The sequence below is a fragment of the Arachis stenosperma genome, chromosome 2 (genome assembly GCF_014773155.1).
Source record: "Arachis stenosperma cultivar V10309 chromosome 2, arast.V10309.gnm1.PFL2, whole genome shotgun sequence".
Classification (NCBI taxonomy): domain Eukaryota; kingdom Viridiplantae; phylum Streptophyta; class Magnoliopsida; order Fabales; family Fabaceae; genus Arachis; species Arachis stenosperma.
Genome location: NC_080378.1, coordinates 25,248,277 through 25,268,925, shown reverse-complemented (window position 1 = coordinate 25,268,925; position 20,649 = coordinate 25,248,277). Strand labels below are relative to the sequence as shown.

The following is a 20,649-nucleotide window of genomic DNA, read 5'->3' as shown; positions in this document are numbered from 1 at the left end:
CTGCCCCTATAACAATTAAATAATACTTTAAAATTTATATGTCCATACATAAATCTAAATAAAAATATAAATTTTATACATAAATTAAAATAAAAACATATAATTTATTGAATGTCAAATAACATACAATTAAAAAAATAAACTAATGTATGAGAAATTAACAAATATGACACCATAATCAAATTCAAATCTCCTTCACCACTTTCTGATTTTTAAAGTTCTAAGATGGTTTTAAATTGTGATCAACATCAATTGTGACAGAGATATTCAGCATTCGCTACAATAATTCTACTTCCATCTGCCACAAAATTTTCACACCCACAATAACAATTACAGAAACAAAACTCTTTGAAAACATAAATATCCTACTAAATCAGATGCTATAAATCTCCCATTAGTTTTTATGAACTCCGCATAACGCATTTAGTACTCAGGATAGTTGGCACACACAATCAGATATCTTCCATAGAGTTTCACAACCTATGAAAGTTATAGAAATTGGAAGAATTTTTAGCCATTAGTTTTGAACAATAAATAAATAGTTAAAATGAGAAATATTAAATATCAACTTCAACAAAAACGTCTTAACAGTTGAAGTTTATACTAAATTATTTCTGAAAAAAAATATATATAAATCATCATAATAAAAGACATAAAAATATGCATATGAACAAATTAAAGCCTTTCAAAAAATTACACATTTTTTAGCAACAACAAAAATATAGATTAGTAAAAAAAGATTAAAACTGAAGATTAAAAATTAAAATAAAGAAGTTCACTGAGAAATAATAAAGATGCGTAGCGGATTGTATAAGAGGAGTCTGAAAGGTGTGTAGCTTCTGGTTACTGAAGAACTTATAGTCACGCTGGCGAATGAAGTAGAAGGGAGGGGGTTATGCTATGAACTGCGGTAAAGTGCAACTAGCAAGCATGAGGAACAATGGTGAAGCTAGGCAAACGATGAAGTAGCAAGAACAAGGTGATGCATCGACGCCGGTGATTTGCGTGTGGCTAGGAGGAGATGAGGTTGGTAATGAGCGCCACACAGTGGCTAAAAAGGGGTTTGAGTGCGACACAATGACAGTGAGGCAACGTGATAGAAGAAGGAGGAGGAGGAGGAGGTTAGAGGTAGAGGGATGGAGACATGGAGCCATCAGATTCAGCCATGAAAGCTTTATATCCAGAAAGAAGAAGTGAAAGAGAAGAGTGACGGCTGAGAGAGTAAGAGGCCATAGCACACTAACACAAACCCTACTCTTCTCACAATATATATGCATATATTTAAATTATATATTTTATTTATTTTATTTATATACATCGGGACGGATACACCCTAAACCTGATCCCGTCTCGTCCTGATTGAAATCCTGCCCCAGTCAAATTCCATCCCGTACCGAATCGAATAATTACCTGTCCCAATCGAGTAAGAGCGGGACAGGTACCTGCGAGTTCGGATACCGGTGCCAACCATATGAATAAGAAAAGAATTATATGTCTTAATGAAAATAAATAAATATTTATTTGTCTCAATTTTTAATAATCAGAACTTATAAATTTTGAATTTTGGTTAAAATTACACATGTCCATACAAAAATAGTAAGAAATTTATTTGTTAGTTTTTCTAATTTTTTTCCATATAGTAATAAAAGAGTTTTAAATATAAAAAAATATTAGTGTTTCAATAATTTTATTTATTTATTTCAATCGTACAACATATACATAGTTAAAATCAATAACTAAAATTACCGAAACACTAATATTTTTAATACACTTGATTTTTTTCTATACTATATATATTAAATTTTTAGGCACCCAAATTGAGGCTCTAGTGTGTGAAAGATGCAAGATAGGGATCAGTACGATATGGAAGACCACTTCGAGCTCCAAGAGCTTTACAATTGGTGGCTGCCTGAAATTTCCATCAAAATAAAATAAAAAATTATTAATTTGGCTCTTCTAAAGTGCTAGATATACTTTAAAGAGAAAAAGAAAAGTAATTCATCCCAATCATCATTAATGCTAATAACTTATGATATATAATAAGCTATAAATTAAACATCTATATATAAATATATGTGTAATTTTCTCATCAACATTTATACCATTAAATATAGAAAAATGATAATGTTATTTTTAAATATTTTAATTACTTTGTTGGTCTTATAATTTCATGAAATTCTTAATTAGGTCCTTATACTTTTTTTCTTTTTAATTGGATTCCTGCACTAAATTTTTTTCAATTAAGTCCTTCTTAGTAGTAATTGACTTAGTTTTATAGGGACCCAACTAAAAAAAATTAGTATAGGAACCTAAATAAAAAGAAAAAAAAAAAGTGTAGGGACCAATTAAAAAAAAATAGTGCAAGGACTCAATTAAAAAAAAAGTAAAGGGACCTAATTAAAAATTTCGCAAAACTATAGAGACCAATAGAGTAATTAAACCTTTTTAAATCAATAATAGTGTAATACCAATCTCTCTTAATTTTATTTATTTTATCTTCTTCGAATAATATCTTTAGTTCTTATTTATCATATCAATATTTTTTAATATTTTTTTGTCATATCTATAAAGATGGTAAATAATTTTAAAAAAATAAAAAATAAAATTAAAAGAAAATTACATTATCAACATAAGAATGTCATTATCTCCCTTAAATTAAATCTAATACCATTTTATGTTCATTTATATGATTAACTACTTACCACATAAGAGGCAAATGTCAACATTATCTGTGGCGAAAAGTTGGCACATATTGCTGAAAACAAAAATATAACATTTTAAATTTTACAATTGTATCGTACACAAATTTGTGCGATATATTTTTAATTAATTAAGCAATATGTAAAAGACTAGAAGTAATGAAAATTGAATGGCAAATAATGTACTAAATTCATGATACATTAGCCTTATAATATTCAATTAAAAAATAATTCCATGTATAACCAAATTTATAATGAGAAAACTACAAGGCTATATGTGTGTGTGGCGTTAAGATAAAAATGATAAAGTGTCATTTTTTTCCATGAAGAAAATATCAATTTTTGTTAATTTTTATTCTATTTTTGTATCTCAAGCATTTTAAAAATCATTCAATGTTATCCGTTACTATTAACTCTATACGAGATACTAATGAAGGTAGTGAATTTATGCACACTAATAATTTCTATATAAAGCAAACTCTTATAATATTATCGGGGTAAAAAATTGAAAAATAGTTAAAATCCAATAGAATTAAAAACAAAAAATAAAGGAAAATTAACTCACAAAAAGATTCAAGATATTATGGTATTCTTCTCCACTCCATATTATTAAGTTTCTATATCTATATAAAACTATGTTTTTTCCATTAAATTGCAAAAAATAGAGTTAAAAAAATACATCATCCATTAGTATATTTTAGCCCGTATATAAAATGAGGATAACATTGAAGTATTTAATAAAATATTTAAAAAATAGAATGGTTAAGAATAGTATTAATATTTATAAAAGATGTTACACATACCATATAAAATAGCTCCAACAAATGCATCTCCAGCACCAGTTGTGTCAATAAGCTTTGATGGTGGAATCTTTTCAGCTGTTCCAATATATAACTTCCCACACATACATCCTTCTCCTTTTGCTTTAAACTTCATTATAGACTGGTGGCAGAGAATTAATTTATAAAAAAGAAAAAAAACTATCGACCTAAGTAGAATATTATCCTAAATTTTATCTAAAACTATCATTATTCAATTGTTTCTCACACATAGATTGACCAATGTCACTACAAAAGTTCCAACAAATAGTGGCAGTTTTTAAATGGGATAGTCACGATTTGTGAAATGTTTCAAGATAGGGTGCGACTAAATCATTAGTGACGATTTTTTTTTATCATTGGAATAACTACTACAAACCAGTATTTAACAGCAGATATACTTTACCGTGAAATACCAATATAATTACAGCGCCTGTCAAAATTGTCGCAATATCTACCACTAATTTTCTTTTTGTATCAGTTTTGATTAACCGCTATAAAAATACTGTTGTTATATATCGAATTTCTTGTAGTGTGCTCATTTAATTTCAATGGGGATAAATATGAAAAAATGATAAAAATCAACCAATAATTAACTAACATGAATTTTAGATGTATAATTTTTAAATTATAAATATGCTATTTTAATTTTTAAATGTACAAATTTTGTTTGATTGATTTTTGTTATTTTACTTGCAGGACCTTTTTTCAATAGCAAAAGATAAATTACTATTAGAAAAAAAATATTAATCAAATTAAAAATGTACCATAATTAAGTTAATATCATTACCGAAGCTATACAGGTAGGCATAGTTATGGTATCATCCTCTCTCTTTGATAATGACTCAAATGTGCTATCAATATCCATTTCTTCTAATGGAGAAATATCTGCATATATAGCCACTTATTTTCAGTATAGAAATCATAAAAATAATTAGATGCATAGAAAATATTGCTAATGAACTAGAAGCTACAATTTGTGCTTAATTAATCTTCTATTCTATCATATGAATTAAACTAGACAAAATTCAAAACATAATCAAAAGGAGAAAGAAAAAGATGTATTTTCACCATCCACGCATCGCTCAAGCATTATGCAACCATCTTTTCCCAATGTTACAATCACAAATTTGAGTTTTGGTAACCTTAACATAATTGAAACTAGTGCTTTTGGAATAGTTGATGCCTCTGTCCAAACCTGTTAAATATGATGAATAAAAAATAAACTGTGTTGTTATATTATTAGCAAATAAATAATTAATTCATATTGACTGACCATAATGAGAAAATATTTTAGTGAATGGGAAAAAGTTACCTTAATTTCCACCTAAAGTAAACTAATGCTATTTTGCATATTTGAAAGAAGAAATTAATACTCTCATATATTTTCATTTTATTAACTATTATCTATATTTTAAGCACATCAAATAGACACTAGAAATCAGTTATCAATTAACCACTAATATAAAAATATAAAACAATTTTATATTGACATTTCTAATTAAATTATATATATATATATATATATATATATATATATATATATATATATATATATATATACACATAAAATCAAACTTATTTACATTTATGATCAAATTTCAAAAACAAAATAGTCAAATTGAATTCACAATTATAATCAAAATACAAATAAAATTAAAAAATACATTGGTGACTAACTTTTTTATTTTCTTGAAAATCTTAATTATTTGTTGCGAAAATTTGGTTATTATGTTACAAAAAGTTTAATTATTTTAGTGATTGATTATTGTATATATCTGCTACCAAAATATGTAAAACACATATAATAAATATACATGAATTTAAAATAGCTTATTTGATGGTAGATTTTTAGTATTAATAGAATATTTGTCATAGTCTTTTCAAGTTCTCTGTTTTAGCTACAAAGCAAAGCTCAAACTATTATAAAACTCACAAGCAATAATATAAGCTAAGGTGCTTCATGATATTATATTTTGATTAATTACCTGTGGAAAATTTTCTGAGCATATAATATAATCGGTCAATCTTAAGAGATTATCCAATCCTTTCCTTGGTTTTTCAGCATCAACTAAGATAGGTATATTCTGCTGAAATGCCTGTATAATGGTCAAATATCATCATAATAATTAACTTTTAACCATATTAAATATACATTAGAAATCAGCACTAATTAATTATTTTATAAATAATATAATTAAATTAAATTCATATTTATAATCAAACATCACATAGATAATATAATCGAATTAGATTCACATTTATAATTAAAAAATAAGAATAAAAGTACAAAAACATAGTGGTTATTCGTTTGTTGTGTTTATGAAAAATTTATTTATTCCGTTGTAGAAATGTTTGATTAATCTGTAATGAACAATTTGATTATTTTAAAAATTGATTATTCCACTTAAAAAATATATTTATAGTATATATAAATCTATACAAATATATGATTATTGATTTATAATGTTTAAATAACAAATTTTGTTTAATTTAATTGAATATCTTCTAATTCCACTTTCTCACGTTGGGTGTATCGTTTTGTTTTAGATACCTAAAGCTTTTATATACCTACACATACATATTAAATCACATACATTGTTTCAATTTAACTCTTTATAAAAAAAAATAATTTTTATCGATCCAATCGTTAAATATAATTACTTACTATAAATATCATTTGCACTAAATTTTGTAAAAATTAAACATCAATAAGATTCTATTCTAAAAACTCATTCATATTTCGAGTTAATGGTCAAATTGATTTTTGAAGGATTGTCCGATCATAATTTTTATTCCCAAATAAATCTTTTAATTAAATTAGTCCCTAAAAATTTAAAGTCAATCGCGTTTGTCCTTCCATCAAATGTTTAATCCATTCCGTTAACAATTTTCCACGTGTAGTATTAAGTGATAACTTAGTGATAAAACGATGCCATTTTAATTACAGTTTCACCTCCAAATTATTCACCCACTTTTCTCTTCTCCTTTCACTCAAAATAAACGAAACACAGAAAAGACTAACAAGCTCCAATCGTTGGAAGGGTAGAAGAAGCAATCATCAACGACACATAACAGACTGCGACTACGCTTATTCGTCTCGATCTCTAGGGCACCGTTGCACGGCCGCGGGTCTTCTCCTTTCACTCAAGGGTTACAAAAAGTCACTGAATAGAAAGAGAAGATGAAAAAGCTCTGATAATTAGAATGGTGGAGGAAGCAATCATCGGTGACGCTATACAGAATGCGAATGCTCCTCTTTGTCTGGGTCTCTAGAGTTTTACTGCGCCATCGTAGTAGGTGCTGTCTCTAGGTGAGAGGTATGAATCTTTGTACACTGATTTTTCTTTTTTCTTTTTTTTTCTTTTTAGTCTGAATGTGTAGTTGCTGGGGGTTAAGGTTGAATATTGGTTGATTTCGGGTTAGAATTTTTGTGCCAGGGTAGTTGTTGCTAGGGTTTTACAAGGTTTCGCCGATTAATGCTTCTACGGTCATTCCAGTGATCGGAACAGCTTCATCTTCTCACTCTAATTTTGGGTGACTTTTCGTTAGTTGTGGGAAAAAAGAGAACAGTGGTAGAATAATGGAAGAGTTATCTCAGTAATAGGGTAAAATAATACTGAGTTATTCAAAACGCACTGATGGTATAGAACGACGTCGATTTGTCACTACTGAGTTGTCATTTAATGTTTTACGTGGACACTCAGTGACAAAAACTTTTAGCCCAAAAACAGAAAGACAAACGAGATTGATGTTAAATCTTTCGGGGACTAATTTGATTAAAAAAATTATTCGAAGATAAAAATGATGATTGGCCTATCTTTTGGAGACTAATTTGACCATTAACCCTTTATATTTTATATACATTTTAAAATTTTATACTATTGTTAATTTGATATATAGAAAGGTATATCAATTATTTTAATCAAAGAGGCTTTACACAAAATATATTACATCGATAAAATAATTATTCAACGGTGTAATATAATAGTAAGGTTATTTAAAAAAATAGTAAGATTATTTACACATTACATATTTGGTTAAGAGTTAGTGATTCACAAATTAAATAGGTAATATATTAGTAGTAAATTATCATCACTAATCTAGTGAGTAAAATTTTCCATGAGCTGAAAACATACATTTCATTATTCAACTTAATTATGTAACTTATTAATTACCTCTTGAGCAATGACAATAGCGGTGTCAAGCATCCTTCCATCAAAATAAACCACTTTTGATCCAGCCAATATAGATACCAAGTTAGTACTATGAAGATCTTCAGGTTTCATTGGAGGATATTCTCCTGGATTGAATATACAAGTTCGTGTCTTCCTGAATGCATAAAATACTATCATTAATTAATATAATTAGCCAATAATTTACACTCTTTAATAAATTTATATAATGATAATAATTTAAAGTTACTCGCAGAAATTGTCAAAGATAAAATCTTAAGACGAAGATAGATTTAGAATGAATAATAAATAAGAATCTACATCATTTCTATTAACATGTTTGTGTAATTTCATTCTACATATTTTGGCAGTTGAGGAAATTTATATTAAATAAATTAAACATCATTATTCATTTTTCAAAATCCATTTGAGTGAAAATATTTGTGGAAAGATCTAAAAGTTGAGAGAACTAATAACATGTTTAAGAATAATATTTAAAAGTTAACTTTACAAATTATGGAGAATAAATAAAATAAACCACAAATTTATAAGTCCATAAATTATTTTTTTTATAAGATTAGTTATAAATTAAGTAAAAAAATAAAATAAACCACAAATTTATAAGTCCATAAATTATTTCTTTTATAAGATTAGTTATAAATTAAGTAAAAAATGATGAGATAGATGTCAATGAGAATTTATCGAATAAAGTACTTTTGTACTGTTGAATTTTTTCTTTCAGTACGAGAAGTGGAATAGAAAGATGAGAGAGAAAAGAGAAAAATAGAGAGAAAACCAAAGAGAAAGTGAGGGATTTGAACGAGAAAAGTGACAAATTGTGACTAGGAGAAGACTTAAAATCTATTGGAGATCAAACCAACCAATCACACATCACAGTCTATTACCTCAGAGGCTCTCACAAATAATGATCAGAGATTAGGAGAAGTTCTTAGAGATCGAGAATATCGGTCAATTATTGTATTCACTAACAACCTACCACTAAATACATTGGTAGCATAGATTTGACAAGTGTTTGAAAGGGAAGGAAGAGTAGTGGATGTGTTCTTGTCAAAGAAAAAGATGATAAGGAACCTGCTAATGTTTGCTTTTGTGAAGTTTGCGATGAGAACTGGTTCTAAATGGGTGAGTGGTGCAGAGATACAAGATAAGATTATCAGAGGTTAGATACAAAAGAGTAAAATTGGGTAAGATGCATAAAGATGAAAAGAATGAGAAGACCCAAGCAGAAGAATAACATAGTAAAAGATATAGATGATATGAAAAAAGGAGATATAATGGAAAAAGATTGTATAAGGATGTGGTCAAGTTTGGAAGCGGAGGACTAAGAACAATAGATCCAAGAGACGACAATGACACAATGTGATGCTGTCACTTGAAAAATCAAATGTGGTATTAGATAGTAATGGAGGAATGATTGAGAAAATAGAGAGTCTAATTGAGGAAGCAATTAATCAAATAGACTTTCTGGAGGTGAAATAGACAGTGATGAGGGACTGGTACAACATGACTGAGGTAAATATGGTAATGACTTTTGACAATAAGAAAAATATGGAGGAAGCAGCACAATTTTCTTTTTCTACTAAATCACTTCATAGACATCAAAAGATGAACTTTTAGAGAAACAAATAGGTCGAGGAAGCTTTAGGTGGAAGTCATAGAACTCCCCATACATGCTTAAAATAAGGATAATATGGAGGGGGTGTTTGGGGGATAGTGATAAAAGTGGATAGTTAGAAAAATTAACATTATAACTCCTTTAAGGTATTGGTGAACTCAAGTTTCGATCCCACCATACAAGCATACCTGAATATATTGATTGATGATGAGGAATTTCAGGTAATTTATAAGAAATATAGGGCAAATGAATACGCATTCTAATGATAGGTTATGCTAATGGAGAATAAAGTGATAATAAAAGGACAAGGGATGCATGGGAAGCATAAGGGTGTGCAGGACACTGTAGTATGTGAGAATGATAGAAATATGTCCAATGAAACAATAAGAAAAGTGAGGCACACTGGCACGTAGACAGAGGCTAGTGACGGTGAATAAGATGATATGCTTATGATAGCCAACAATATGGAAGTGGGAAGGTTGATAGAAGTGGAATCGCAAATGGCTATGCATGGATGGGAATGAATAATGATGTCATCAAGGCCCACAATCAAAATATAGGTAGTAAAGAAAGGAAAATTTGGACTAATGAGTCAAAAACTCAAACTTGGTAAGATGATAGAGATATAAAAGAGGTTGTAAGAGAGTCTAATCTGGTCTACTTAATGAGCTAAATGAAAATAATGAAATAAAATATTTAAAAAATGAGCATATTTAAAGAAGGATGGGGCGAATAAGGATTATAATGAGATAAAAAATGAAGGAGACTCAGGCTCTGGTCCATCTAAACCACCATATTTAAAAATGAGGCACGTGAGATAGGGGATAGAAATATAAGTGAAGAAGAGAGAGAGGCAACCAATACAAGAACAATAGTTTGAAGAAGAAGATGCCAAAAAGAAAGGTAGGACAAAGATTGAAAGGAGAGAAAAAAATATTGAGAAAGAAAAAAGAGAAAAAAAAATCACAAAGAGAGAAAAAATCCAAGGATAACCTCAAAGTGTGCTCGAAAAGTGAGGAAGATATTGAATATCTAAATTTTAGAGGCAAATAGAACATGAACTTTGGGAACACAAATTGAAATTGTATACACATGAAGAAAATGTAGCAAAAAAGTACTTGAGAGAGGAGAATGGAGAGACTAGAAGCACGAAGAGGAAGGACACAAAAGCACGGCACAAAAAAATCCTAAAAAAGAGTATTAAGGATACATGTGATTTATTAACTATGCCTAATGATTCTCTTATGGAATTGTAGAGGACTGGAGAATGGCGGTAAAATGGGAATAATTAGAGAACTAGTGAGCAAAAATTGTGTGAGATTTTTAGGTCTGATGAAAACGAAGGTAGCAAAGGTGAAGAATTTTGAGATAAAATGGTTATGGATAACATTGACTATGAGTGGAATATGGCTGCAGGTGAAAATAGTAATGGAGATAATGTGTTTGGGAGAAGGCATTCTTTAAGATCCAATAGGTCATAAAAGGTAGTATGGGAGGTATCGTAGATGAAAGTGATGATCAAGTACTAATTGGAGTTGTGTACGCCCTAAATACTGAGAGGGAGGATGAACAAAAGGTAGTATAGGAGGAGATTAAGTGCATCAAGAATCAACATAACATCCCTATTATTATGGTATTTGAGAACTTTAATGAGATTACTCATCTAAATAAGAGGAGTAATGACAGAGTCAACACTGAGACCATTGTAGATTTTAAAGAGGGGTACAAGATTTTGAGGTAATGGAGATGTCATTGGTGGACAGAAAATACACTTAGAGAGATGGAAAGAGTATAAGCAAGATTAACAAGTTATGCTTGGATACGACGTGGGTTCAAAAATTTCCTGCATAAAAATTTAGATCCTTGAAGTGTGCTAAATTAGATTATGTGCTGATAATTTTTGAAAAGGAGATAAAGGATTAGTGACCTAAATCGTTCAGATCTTTGGACGTTTAGTTTACACATCCTTAATTCAAGATGTTTGATAAGAAATGGAAAAAAACAGAAAAAAAGTCGGTTGCTATAAAGCTGAGAAACATTAGAAAAATTCTAAAGAATTGGAATAGAGAGATGTTCATAAAAATTAAAGAGAAATTAAAATATTTCAAAAGGGAGATTGAAACATTGAAAAAATGTTAAAATATGGAATTAACCAAGATGAGAACTTAATTAAAAAGGCAGCTTTGAAAAATCAATTAGAGGTGTGGTACAAGAAGAAAGACGAATATTGGAAATACAATAATGGGATAGGTATATAAAAGACGTTGGTAAAAATAATGAGATACTTCATGTAAAATCTACTATTAAAAAAAAAGCAGAATCGAAAAAGTGAAAAAATGGGCAAATAGTGAAGAATTCAGCCAGAAATTAAATAATTGGCAAAGAGGTATTTTAAAAATGTATGTTCACAATAATATATATTAATGATAAAGATATAGGAAGGTATGATATGGAGAATAACAAATGAACAAGCAGAGATGATTAAAAATATTTCGTCTGGTGAGAAAATAAAAAATGTTGCGTGGGCATATGAGTTAGCAAGAGCACTATGGTAGATGGGTATAACTTTAAGCTCATCAAGAAGACATGGAGGAGTGAAATTCACGAACATGGTTTAGGATGTTTTTTAGTAAAGGAAAAATGTCAAAGAAAATAATTATGACTCAGGTAGTGTTAGCAGTAAAATTGGGCGGGGTAAAGAGATAAAGGACTTGCGTACAATTAGTATGGTATGATGTATTTATAAAGTAATTTCTAAGGTATTAGGAAAAAGATTGAGACCTTTAATGGGAGGACTAATTGGAGAGGTTTGAACAACATTTATTCAAAATTCATAGATTTAAGATGGTGCACTAATAGCGAGTGAATAGGTGGCTTGACTCAAGAAGACTAACAATATAGGGGTGGTAGCTAAATTAGACTTTAGAAAGACATAAGACTCAGTCAGATGAAAATTCATTGACCATGTGTTGGAAAAGATGGATTTTGAATCGGGATAAAAAAGATGGGTACAAGGTATGCTTGAGACAACGTCAATGTCGATTATGATTAATGGGTCTCCAACAAAACCTTTTAGAATGGAAAAGCAGCTAAGACATGGTGACCCTATATCATTGTTCTTGGTTGTTCGAGTTGTGGAGGTTCTTAACAAAATGATTGAGAAGGAATATAAATGCAAGAGATTGAAGGTATGGTAATGGATAAAAGAAAAGTATTGCTTTTGTGTCTACAATTTGCGAACGATACGATTTTATTTTGTCCATCAAATTTGAGGGTGTTGAGGAATTATCAAAAAATTCTTAGGTATTTTGTTATGATGTTAAGACTTATAATTAATTTTGTTAAGTCGTTCATTATTCCAGTGAATTGTCATGGTGGTGAGATTGAAAAATTGAAATGATCTATGAAATATCAAGTTGGGATGTTACCAATTAAGTAGCGCTTGGCATTCCCTTGAAAGCAGATGCAATTTTTTTGGAAAAAAATAAAATGAGAAAAAATGAATGCTAACATTAAAGTGAAGTATTATTCAGAAGGCAGATGAGCATGGCAGCTTAGGAATTGGGGATATACTGATTGAAAAAATAGTAATATTATTCAAGTGGTAGTAGAGATTCTCAGATGAAGATGAGAAGTTATAAAAAAAAGTTAATAACTCTTGTTATGATGTGGACATACACATACTAATGACGGAAAACAATTGCAAAGGTTGTAATAGTTTATAGAAGAAGATTGTAAACATTGCAAAAACAAATGAGACATAAAAAGAAGTGAATAAGAAAAGATGCAACATGTGTGTTAGGAAAAGAAACGAACAAGATTTTGAAAGATTTTTAGGTAAGAGATAAGAGTTAGAGAAAAAATTTTAAGATTGTTTAATATTTTAAATAGAAAAGAGCATGTGATTGGTGACTATGTTTAGATTGGATCCTAATGGTTTGAAACCTTCCATGGAAGAGGGTATTTTTTAAGAGAGAAAAACCACTAATTGATGAGAAAATATTTTGAAAAGTTTGTCCTGGGTTATAGGATAATATGGCGTAGATACTCAGTTCAACCAAATCATTTGTTACTACAACAATAGAAAAGTTTTATGGAGTTCCAATAATGAAGCATATTTTTTATGACATATGAAAAAATTAGTCTCACTGAGAGTGAAAATATTTGTATGATTCGTAATAACGGATACGATGAACAGTAAGAATAAACTGATAAGAAGAAATAATATATAAAAAGATACATTGTGTGTTCTATGTGAAAATGAGTTAGAAATGGTAAATTATTTATTTTTGCATTGCAACTTTTTTTTCTCGTTTATAGTAGTTGGCTCAAAAGATAAGGAGATGTGGTCTGGATAGACATGAAGAATGTAAAAAAGTGGTTTAAAAGTTGGATGAATCAAGAGGTGAAAAATATGAAAAAGAAAAATAAATTATTTGTTTCTTTGTAATTGTATGGACAGCGTGGAGTTGTAGAAACTAAAAGATTTTTTTGGATAAAAATATATTATGTCTTGATTATTGAGTTGTTTTTGTTATTTTGTTTGCATGCAACTTTTTTATGTCTTGATTATTGAGACTTTGAGGTGTATTTGTTGTGTTTTGATAAAAACTTGTGATTTATAATTTGTTCTTGATGGCATCAAATGGAGTAAACTATAAATAAAAAATATTTTTCTCCTATTTTGGGTTGAGTTAGTACAAATGATCTAAAAATATTCTATTTTAATAAGATAAAGTATTATTTTAATCTCTAACTAACATTGTAGTTAAGTTGTAGGTTTTTTATAATATTTTATTTTATTTTATTCGAATTTTGTTCTCTGGTTAAAATTATATTTTTTTTCTTTTAAAAATATATTTTTTCTTCTATTATTGTCTTTTTTCTCTCTTATTCTTCTACAATTTTCACTCTCAAATTACTACTCCTCCTATTATGATTACTATAGTTATGTTTTTTTACTAATATTTAGAAGAAAATTATGATAAAAAAAGAATATTTTAAAAAAAAAATTGACAAAAATATTAAAATAGAATAAAATAAAACATTTAAGACAGGAATAGAATATTTCAAATATTAAAAATAAAATTAAAACATATTTCAAATTCTAAAGACTAAAACAATACTTTAAACTTTTAATTATTGAAAAGAAAAAGAAATCATATCTTTTGGAAGGCACGTTATATTAGCACCTAAAACTTTTACTTACACAAAAAACATTATTATATCGTTCCAGTTAATTTTAATTAGGTGAATAAAAGTTATGGCACTAGCCAAGTCTCTTAAGAAAATAAAACAAAATAAATATGAAGTTAATGTATAAATCATTAAACAATGGTACATACTTTTGGGTGTCAATAATGATGTAGCTAAATGGCGTAGTCCCTTCCTTAGAAACCTAGAAGTAAAAGATAATAAATTTGGTTAAAACATCACCAAAATTACTAGGGCAAACACATAAGAATAACCTTGCATTGGTTATGTGTGTAACGTAGGTTTAGTCTTCAAAATGTTTTTTACATTTTAGCTTTTAAAAAGTTTAATTTATGACATAAATTTGGCCATTCAAATATTAAAATTTTATTTTCATTATTTCAAGAATTGACAGAACTTTGGACTAATTTAAAATGAATATTAATTATTCAATATAATTATTCAATATAGTAATTAAGTTTATGTCATAACTCATAAATGATAAATATCTTCTAAAACAAACACACACACGTATTAAGAGTTTGCCTCTTCAAATATTTAATTGAATATTATATAAATTATTTTACAGATATGTTAACACATAACAATAAAATTCTCTAGTTATAAGGTAGAAAAGAAACAAGAATAATTAACTACTCATACTCATTATTATTAAGACAATACATAAAGATATTTATATAGGTGTGAAAACATATACCACCATAAACGAAGTGTCAACTCCATCAACTTCTAGCTCCTCCAACAAGGCCCTACCTTGAATATCATTTGCAACCTATTCATTATTAATTTTATAAAAAAATATTATTGATTAGAAATTGACCCTTTATTTGGCCACACCCAATGTCCAATAACCATCAAGTTGTGGAACAATAATATTATAATATCATCATTGAAGTAGCTAGTCGTCATCATGTGCCTTAAATAAATAAATAAGAAAGACAGAAGGAATTGAAACCTTTGCAATGATCCTTGGCTTTAATCCCAACCGAGCAGCACAAGTTAAAGCATTTCCAGCATTTCCACCACCTTGGACCTGTATTTTCAGTTTTTTTAATTAATTTTTTTGAATTGACAATATTAACCTTAATTATTGATATTCAATTCGATCTAATTCATACGAATAGAATTGACATAACAATTCGTGCCACAATGAATAGAGTTGGAGGTGGAATAGATTGTACTGTCATTAGTAAAACGCAGATTTAGATCTAATTCTACTAATATTTTTAATATGTTAGTGTATTTTATAAAAAAATATTATATATACACTTAGTGGTGTAAATTGAAACACTCCTACTTTATATAATTTCACTAAATCACTAAAATAATTATTTTAATATTATTTGTGTTATTAATTTTAACAAAAAAATGTTGATGAATTGATGTTTGTATCTTTTGTGACTTTAGCATGGATTTAGCTATGATTTTTTTGTTGTTTTTTATTTTAATATGAATTTAATTTATAATTATTATTAGTAAGTTTATCAAATGTTATATGATAAAATATTGTATTTTTTAAAATAATTGCTTTTTTACATGTAAGATCAAGTCTTGGATTTAGGATTTTAAAGTACTAGTAAAATTCTAATTGAGAATTTTAAATTTGCCAGTAGAGTATAATTAAAATTTTAGAAAGATTTTTAATTTATAGAGTTGAATCTAAATCTTATTCTATCTTATTTATTGTTGATTTTAAATTTTTCAATTCAATCAACTAACTCGGCAAAAATTTTGATGGTCCCATAATGTTTGGACTATTAAATAGTCTCAATAACAAAATATATTTTTAAATTTTTTTAATAATTATTAAATAGTCCTTATTTAATTTTGTTTAAAAATTAATTCTTCATCTATTATTTAATTATAAAATTTATTTTTTATTTTATAATTATTATTTATCATTTATATTTATTAACAATTAGAAATAACAATCAAATAGATCTTGCATTAGTGATCTCCATACATATTTTGACAATAAAATAAAAAATAAATTTTAAAATTAAATAATAAATAAAAAATTAATTTATAAATAAAATTAAATAAAAATTATTTAATAATTATTAAAATATTAAAAAACATATTTTATTACTAAAATCACTTAATAATCCAAATATTATGGAATCGTTAAATCCTTTATCAACTAACTAATTAATTTTTAACCCATTTTTTTACAACCGATATTCTAGTTTAAATCGAACCATCAAGTTATCAATTATCGATTATTTCATTTAAACCAGTTAAGTGTATCCGATTTTTAGAACCATCATATAAACAGCCCGCCGGCCCAACAAAGCTTTCTATGATCTCTTGTCTCTTTATTTTTTTAAAACAAAAGAAATTAAAGAAGAAAGATAGTAATTATGAATTAATACCTTGAGTTGGGTGCTTCTCATCTTGGAGTCTGGAACTGGGAAACATGTCACTGTTGCCAATAAATCCACACAAACTCCACCAAACCCCACCTGCATGCAAAATCACATGCCACTCATCATTCACTTCAACAAGAGCTTCGACAATGTAGCTTATTATTAAGACATTATATATATTGTTACTGCATATATAGAAAGCACTTACGATGATGCAACTCTCTGGGAGAGGAAGATCGTATTCATCAGAATCAGAACTCATTTTTGGGTTACAAATTAAATGTTAATATAGATTATAGGGAAAAGAGTAGAAACAAAAGATTTAAACAATCACTGTGTGTGTGTTTATGAAACGGGGGGAGGGGGGAGGGGGGAGGGGGGTTGGGAGAATTGAAGAGTAGATGAAGGTAGTGATAGCGATCAACACGTTATATAGAAAGGAGGACGAAGAAGTGTTATTAGGCAAACACTTTTTATCAATACAAAAATACTATTCATGTATTAAATATTCTCGACTTCTGTATAAATGATCATCGATCGCTAATTAATTATGTATTTAAATTATTTTTAATAAACAAAACAAAAAAATATATTTAATTGTTAAAATAAACTGCTGATATTAAAACGATATTTATTTTTATACTCTTATAATTTAGAGTTTATAATTTATCGGTTAGAAATTAATATAAAAGTAGTTTTATTGACTAAATATTGATAAAAAAAATAATTAGTTCATATTGTTTGAAAAAAAATTTTAATAATAATAATAATATTATTATTATTATTATTATTATTATTATTATTATTATTATTATTGTTCATACCCTGGCCCAATGATAAGGGCCCAGGTCCAACCGAAAGGCCTAATCCAATAGGATAAACCTTACAAAATACCGACTTTCACATAAGAAGTCGGTGTCAACCACGACTTGGTATGAAGAGGTCGGATGTGAGATTAGCTGGCAGATAAATACTCATTCAAATGAGTAACCGCCCCTAAAATCTCTCTAACCGCCTCATAAAGCCATATCTTAACCTCCCCAAGATAATGGGGACGGTTACCACCCTAAAGATACGGCACTACACCAACGGTGGTTATTGGCTCACCTCTATAAATACACTGACATCCCCTCAGGTATCCCTAAGTCCAATACTCTCTAAGACCTGCTCACACTCTTGCTAACTTAGGCATCGGAGTGTCTTTGCAGGTACCACCCCCCATTCACACGCGAGCACAAGTCGGACGGAGCCTCCCGAGTTGCGGACCTTCTCGGAGTCCTCCTCCATCACACACTTGGGCCGCCTAACGCCATCCGCTGTATTAATCTCCGGTTACCTACCGTAACATTGGCGCCGTTGCCGGGGACCCGAGAGATCATCCCTCGATGGCAGAAAGATCCCATGAAGAAGGCCATGTCGAAACAGATTCTGAGCAAGAGAATCTAGACATGGGCAATGACAATGAAGACACAGCCCAACATCAAGACAATGATCAACACAGAGAGGGTACCTCCGGAGTAAAGAATCCTAAGGTAAATTCCTCAGATGGGCGTGAATCAGAAAAAGGCGGACCAGCTCACGTAGCTGAACTAATAGGATTGGTTCATAGCCGCCTGGAGCAATTGGAACAAGAGCGGGAGAGGCAAAAGGAAACCGAAAGGTACCTTAAAGAAGAGATGGAGCGGCGAAAAGAGTTAGAAAGAAAACTCTTGCAGCTAGAATCCTCTCTCAAGAACTCCCGCGACGAAGGAGAAGATCAACTCCCAGGCGGAGAAGATCCTTTCAGCGAGGACATAATGAGGGCAAAAGTTCCAACGAACTTCAAAAGCCCTGATATGGACCTCTATGATAGAACTACGGATCCAAAGCATCATCTTAGCAACTTCAAAAGTCGGATGTATCTAGCTGACGCCTCCGACGCTACGAGATGCAAGGCTTTCCCGACCACTTTGTCGAAAGCAGCGATGAAGTGGTTCGATAGCCTTCCCCCGAGATTCATCACCAGTTTTGAAGACCTCTCAAGAAAATTCTTGATGAGGTTCTCAATCCAAAAAGATAAGGTAAAACATGCACCGAGCCTCCTGGGGATAAAACAGGAGGTCGGAGAGTCTCTACGAGCCTATATGGAAAGGTTCAATAAAGCATGTTTAGAAATCCAAGACCTGCCCACGGAGGCAGTAATAATGGGGTTAGTCAATGGACTTAGAGAAGGTCCCTTCTCACAGTCCATATCTAAAAGACACCCCGTTTCTCTAAGTGATGTACAAGAAAGGGCCGAGAAGTACATCAACATGGAAGAGAATGCCAAATTAAGAGACTTGAGTTCGCGACCCGGACCTACTTCCTCCTCTAGGGAGAGGGAAAAGGAAGTCAGGAAGAAGGAAGAACCCGGTCTCGAAAGGCCCAGAAAGTATCACTCTTATACTCCTCTAAAGACTTCTATAGTGGATGTATACAGAGAGATATGCAACACTGAAAGGCTGCCACCCCCAAGACCTATTAAAAACAAAAAAGGGGGAAGTCGCAGCGAGTATTGTGAGTACCATAAAATATATGGTCACTCCACCAACGACTGTTACGACCTCAAAAATGTGATAGAAAAGCTGGCTAGAGAAGGCCGGCTTGACAGATATCTCATGGAGAGGTCGGACATCCATGGAAAGAGAAAGCGGGATGATATGGACAGGAGAGATCCGCCACCACAAACCCCAGAGAGACATATCCATATGATCTCGGGAGGATTTGCGGGAGGCGGGATCACCAAATCTTCTCGCAAAAGACATCTCAAAAGAGTCTACCAAGTCGAGGAAGAGACACCCGACTTCCCCACCATCTCATTCACGAAAGAAGATGGGCAAGGGATAATCCCCGGGCATGATGATCCCGTGGTGATAACTATGATCCTGGCCAACGCCCATCTCCACAGAACCCTAGTGGACCAAGGAAGCTCGGCGGACATCCTTTTCAAACCCGCCTTCGACAAGCTGGGGTTAGATGAAAAAGAGTTGAGAGCTTACCCCGACACCCTATATGGGTTAGGGGATATGCCAATAAGACCACTGGGATTTTTGCCCCTTCACACAACTTTCGGAAAAGGGGAAAAATCGAGGACTTTGAGCATAGATTTCATAGTCATCGATGAAGGGTCAGCCTACAATGCCTTAATTGGCAGGACTACCCTTAATCGACTCGGAGCAGTGGTATCAACTCCTCACCTCTGCATGAAATTCCCGACTCCAGGAGGAATAGCAACGGTGAGAGGAGATCAAAAATTGGCAAGGAAGTGCTATAACGAAAGCCTAAATCAGAGAGGAAAGGGCAAAGAAGTCCACACCATAGAGTTGGGTGGAGCAAGAACCAGAGAAGAACTACGACCCCAGCCGGGTGGAAAAACCGAGGAGATACAAGTCGGTGAAGAGGAAGGAAAAAACACTTACGTAGGAGCCAACCTAGGGGAAACCCTGAAACAAAGGTTGGGTGAACTCCTAAAAGCTAATTCCGACCTCTTCGCCTGGAAGGCTTCCGACATGCCCGGGATTGATCCCGAGCTCATGTCTCACAGGCTCTCGGTTTACCCAGGGTCCCGACCTGTACAGCAGAGACGACGCAACCTCGGCCCAGAGAGGGCCTCCATAGTAGAAGAGCAAGTACAGGCGCTCCTGGAAGCCGGCTTTATCAGAGAGGTCAAATACCCAACATGGCTAGCCAATATAGTGCTAGTCAAAAAACAAAATGATAAAT

General features: G+C 30.7%; 1 protein-coding gene across 1 annotated transcript; it reads right to left on the bottom strand.

Annotated features, from left to right (window-relative positions):
* Positions 1 to 1,570: 1,570 nt before the first annotated feature.
* Positions 1,571 to 17,360, bottom strand: LOC130961107 (uncharacterized). Its single transcript, XM_057886788.1, has 12 exons — positions 17,117 to 17,360; positions 16,915 to 17,004; positions 15,498 to 15,575; positions 15,240 to 15,314; positions 14,674 to 14,726; positions 7,696 to 7,849; positions 5,506 to 5,616; positions 4,589 to 4,715; positions 4,308 to 4,405; positions 3,503 to 3,641; positions 2,703 to 2,755; positions 1,571 to 1,909 (listed from the first exon to the last, which is right to left on the bottom strand). The coding sequence occupies exons 1-12, from the start codon at positions 17,168 to 17,170 to the stop codon at positions 1,826 to 1,828; spliced, it is 1,116 nt and encodes a 371-aa protein (XP_057742771.1). The 5' UTR covers positions 17,171 to 17,360; the 3' UTR covers positions 1,571 to 1,825.
* Between the last annotated feature and the right edge of the window lie 3,289 nt (positions 17,361 to 20,649).